Raw genomic sequence first — 5,210 nt, forward strand, 5'->3', positions numbered from 1 at the left:
AAACACCCCAATCAAAATTGTCTGGGGTGTGAATCCCCAAAGTCACTCAGGTAGACATAAATATACAGCATGAGCCCTAAGTTTAATTTAGAAGTATATGGCTTACCCTTGGGAGTGTCTCTATTTTTTAATGAGGAAAAAAAAATGTAATTTTCTTGATGACTTTACTGAAATATACTTTGGAAGAGGTTGCAATACTCTTATTACAAGCTACAACAATTTTAATTAAATGTAAGTATTTTTGTTAAATACTTTTTAAGATTCTTATTTAAAGAAGTCTTCAGTAAATCAATCTATAAAGACTACATGGCTTCTGGTGAGTTGTTTAAATTAAGTGATTTACTTTAATTCTGATGTGGGAAACTCTGAAATTAAGAATATTTTTGGCAGAGAAACACCTATGCAACCCTAGTAGCAATGAAATGGTATTCATTTAATTCATTTAAGGGGAAGAATACAAGATATTGAACTTATTTCTTATATCTTTAAGACTCATGGGATGCATTTAGTTTTGAACTTTGCTTGTATAGCTGAATGATGTCCTTGGTGGACATTCAAGGAGTAGTATTTGTTTGCAACTAAAAATAAAAAATTAGGGAAATATTAAAAATAAATCTATAAAACTGTAGAGAAATATGCCAGACTTTGCATTAAATTCTTTGAGTTTAAAATCATGCAGATGAAAGCAAGTTGGAGCGATACAGCAAACTTGAGTTCTGAATTAAACCCCAAAGTAGTCTGAAATATGTTGCCTGGGATTTGATATTAAAAGGTAATAATGCTTTTATAAACCAAAATGTGTGTATTTTGTGCAACAAAATCAAAATTGCTGCAGTGAGTGAAACGAAAGAAGTAGCTATCAAGCAGTCTAGATAATGAAGTGATACTGTGCGTGCTAAGTCACTTCAGTCCTTTCTGACTCTTTATAAACAACCCTATGGACTGTAGCCCGCCAGGCTCCTCTGTCCATGGGATTCTCCAAGCAAGAATACCAGAGTGGGTTGCCATTCCCTCTTCCAGGGGATTTTCCCAACCCGGGGATAGAGCCCGTGTCTCTTATGTCTGCCGCACTGGTAGTTTAGTTCTTTTAGAGATCACAGAAATCCAGACAGAAACGTACAGATTGCAGGTAATTTGTATGGAGATGATTTTGAATATGGCTAAGCATTTGAGCATGATTTTAAACTAAGACTGAATGAAAATTAGTCCTGAAGGATGGTTGTAGGTAGGCTAAATAAAGACAGCTGCTGAATAGATGTGTGGTAGGTAGCAATAAAGATGGGAGTGTATTTTGAAGAATATGTTCATTTTGCCCTAATTACATTTTTCACAGCCTCCACCTTGGATGGAAAGGAAATCATAGAGATACAGACAAGGGCAGGGAAAGATGGACAGAACAAAGCTTGTGCCTTGATGGCTCGAGACATGAATGGAAATGTGCAGCTAAGAAGGAAACATTAGAAAAGAATTAAGAAAAAGGTTTCCTCTGTGTATGCATTTTTTCTTCTTCTTAGTCACTATTTGCACCATTTCAGACTTCATAAAATTATAGGTGGTGCTACATTGTAGAATATTTTGAGGTTATATATTTCAAATTCAAAGTAAACATGAAAAACAGCATTAGAAATAGAAGAGAAGAAACTAAATTTGGTGGGGGCCATTTATTACATGTGAAATTAAAGTCTTAAATGTTTTAGAAAATAATTAAAGTTGGACTTCCCTGATAGCTCAGCTGGGAAAGAATCCGCCTGCAATGCATGGGACCCCAGTTCGATTCCTGGGTCGGGAAGATCTTCTGGAGAAGGGATAGGCTACGAACTCCAGTGTTTCTGGTCTTCCCTTGTGACTCAGCTGGTAAAGAATCTACCAGTAATGTGGGAGACCTGGGTTCAGTCCCTGGGTTGGGAAGATCCCCTGGAGAAGGGAATGGCTACCCACTCCAGAATTCTAAACTAAATTTAGTGGGGGGCAATTATTACATGTGAAATTAAAGTCTTAAATATTTTAGAAAATAATTCACTAATTTAAGTTATATTTTATACATAATTGTGTAGTAAGAAGAAATTCTTATAATAGAATTATATTCTAAAGGTAAGGTTTCAGAGAGCTTAACTTGTCAGAGACATATCAATAAGTGACTGAGGTTAAATTTGAAGGCAAGTGGACTTCATTAAAGAGTCTAGATTGTTAACAAGACATCGTTCATATTCTCTAGGAGATACAATATGTGACCTTTCACCAAGGTTTGGCCAGTTGGTGAAATCATTAAGGGAAGGTAAACCTGAGGCTTCTCTGATAAAGTGGGTGATGAATCTCTGTTGTGTGACTTGCGACTCCATGGACTGTCGCCCGCCAGGCTCCTCTGTCCATTAGATTTCACCAGCAAGGATACTGGAGTGGGGTGCCGATTCTTTCCCCTGGGGGTATTCCTGACCTAGCGATGGAACTCATGTCCCTTGCATCTCCTGCACCATCAGGAGGATTCTTTACCACCGCACTACCTGGGAAGCCTCTCTCTGATCAGAGAGCACTAAGGAAAAGTGAGAGAAAACCAGAGGACATCTTCAGCAGTTAGAATGGCCTGAACAAACATAAGACTTTGCAAGTGCAACCAACAAGTTCGATTAAACGAAGCTAAAGAAAGGAATTATCCATGTGGAGAAAACGGCGACAGCTGAGAAGGTTGAGAAAATTCAAACAAGAACATTTTCTGAGTCACCGTGACACCCAGTCCTTCCCAGTCCATCCTCTCCTTGCCCCTACATCAGAAGCTGACTTGCACTCTCCACACCTGTAGACACACGGTATATTTGGGCTCCGACTGTGCCTTATTTGCATTCCTGGGAAATCCCAGGCATCACCACTGCAAGCCAGTCCCCTGTCCAGGCTGGGAGGAAAGTACCCTCTGTTTCTGTCATGTCTGGTTGCCTAGGGTGACCTCTCTGGCTTTCTCTGGCAGAAGCTGTAGTGATGGATGAGAGAAATCAGAGTGCTGGAATCACCTTCGTCCTCTCGGGCTTCTCCGAATACCCGCAGCTCCAGGTGCCCCTATTCCTGGCCTTCTTCACCGTCTACACCATCTCTGTAGTGGGGAACCTGGGTATGATTGTGATCATCAGAATCAACCCCAAGCTTCACACCCCCATGTACTTCTTTCTCAGCCATCTCTCCTTTCTTGATTTTTGTTACTCTTCTATAACCACACCTAAACTCTTAGAGATATTGGTTGTGGACAGAAGGACCATCTCCTACGTGGGTTGCATGATGCAGTTCTTCTTTGGTTGCACACTTGCGATTACGGAGATGTTCATGTTAGCAGTGATGGCCTATGACCGGTTTGTAGCTGTTTGTAACCCCCTGCTCTACACAGTTGCTATGTCTCCTAAGCTCTGCAGCCTCCTAGTCGCTGGAACCTACACGTGGGGTGGATCGTGTTCCTTGACAATCACCTGTTCTCTTTTGGAGCTGTCCTTCTGCGGTTCTAACATCATACATCACTTTGGCTGTGAGTATTCTGCCATTGTCTCTGCCTCTTGCTCTGACTCTCACTTCAGTCAGATGACACGTTTTATCATTTCTACTCTCAGTGAGGTGTGTAGCCTCCTGATTATCCTCGCCTCCTATATTTTCATAATTGTCACAATCATCAAGATGCCTTCAGCTGCTGGACTCCGAAAAGCCTTCTCCACCTGTGCCTCCCACCTGACCACCATCACCATTTTCCATGGGGTCATCCTTCTTCTCTACTGTGTACCCAACTCCAGAAGCTCATGGCTCTTCATCAAAGTAGCCACTGTGCTTTACACAATAGTGATCCCCATGCTAAATCCCCTTATCTACAGCCTTAGAAATAATGATGTGAAGGAGACCATCAGAAAATTAGTCAATGCCAAAATGTTTTCTCACCCAATGTAATTTTGAGTGAGAGGAGAGATAGAGGAAAGCAGTTTCTTAAATGTGCTTTATACAGTGTGTTGAAGGTTATTACATTTTTCTTCCAATGTGTGCTTATCCCAGTGTCCTACTCTTTGTGACCCCTTCTCTGTCCACGGGGAATCTCCAGGCATGAATACTGGAGTGGGTTGCCATGCCCTCCTCCAGGGGATCTTCCCAAGCCAGCAATGGAACTCACGTCTCCCGAAGTGCAAGTTGATTCTTTAGTGACTGAGACACAATGGGATACAATCTCTTGAGAAAATTATATATCATATGAATATAATGTGATTTTTAAACTGCACTATGATTTTAAAATGTCACCTTCAGTTTAAAAGAAAAATATATGTTTATGTCTCACTTTCAGAGTGTTATAGGCAAAATAATGACCGTCTAACAGTGTCCAGGGCTTCCCTGGTGCCTCAGATGGTAGAGAATCTGCCTGCAATACGGGAGACCTGGGTTCTTTCCCTGGGTAGGGAAGATCCCCTCGAGGAGGGCATGACAACCCACTCCAGTATTCTTGCCTGGAAAATCCCCAAGGACAGAGGAGCCTGGTGGGCTACAGTCCACGGGGTCTCAAAGAGTCAGATAAGACTGAGCGGCTAAGCACAGCGCAGCAGAAGGCTGTCCACATCCTGAAATCCTCAGAATTTGCAAATGATTTCTGTTCCATGTCTTCTTTCTTTCTTTTTTCTCTCTTCCTTTCCTTTCTCTTTTTCTCAAATTATGGAATGTGATAGATAGGTAGACAAGTAATTTTGTATAATCATCCTGTATGTTACTTTCTCCAAGAAATTAAAGACATCATCAGCTCTTTGCAGCATCTCTGTGAGCATGTTTCTAGTCACTGTGCCTCTTGATGCCTCTAGGAACAGACTCCATTGCGGTGTTCAAAGATTTTTCTTTTAAACAGAGAATAGGTTACGAGAATTAAAACTTAACTTTGTCACTTTTGAAATTTGTATTATTAAAATTTTAGAGTGTATTCGCTTATGTCTGGCTTATTTGGCTCAGCATTTTGTTTCAAAAGAATTTTTAAGTGGTTGACTGTAACATTAGTTCCCTTTTTGGTGCTGAAGAATGTTCTACAAAATACATATATTGATATGATAATATGTTTATTCATACTACTACTACAAATGGAGTTTGGCTATTTCCTCTTCTCTATTGAAGTCTTATTTAGTTACAGTGCTATAATAATTTTAGATGCACAACATACTGATTCGTTATGCTTTTAGATTAGACACTATTAAACCTTAGTGGCTCAGTGGGTA

General features: G+C 40.3%; 1 protein-coding gene across 1 annotated transcript; it reads left to right on the forward strand.

The window, feature by feature from the left end:
- The first annotated feature begins 2,440 nt into the window (after positions 1 to 2,440).
- Positions 2,441 to 3,915, forward strand: LOC138092256 (olfactory receptor 1165-like). Its single transcript, XM_068988066.1, has 2 exons — positions 2,441 to 2,540; positions 2,960 to 3,915. The coding sequence occupies exons 1-2, from the start codon at positions 2,441 to 2,443 to the stop codon at positions 3,913 to 3,915; spliced, it is 1,056 nt and encodes a 351-aa protein (XP_068844167.1).
- The last annotated feature ends 1,295 nt before the right edge of the window (positions 3,916 to 5,210 follow it).

This window comes from Capricornis sumatraensis, chromosome 16 (assembly GCF_032405125.1).
Source record: "Capricornis sumatraensis isolate serow.1 chromosome 16, serow.2, whole genome shotgun sequence".
In the NCBI taxonomy this organism is placed as follows: domain Eukaryota; kingdom Metazoa; phylum Chordata; class Mammalia; order Artiodactyla; family Bovidae; genus Capricornis; species Capricornis sumatraensis.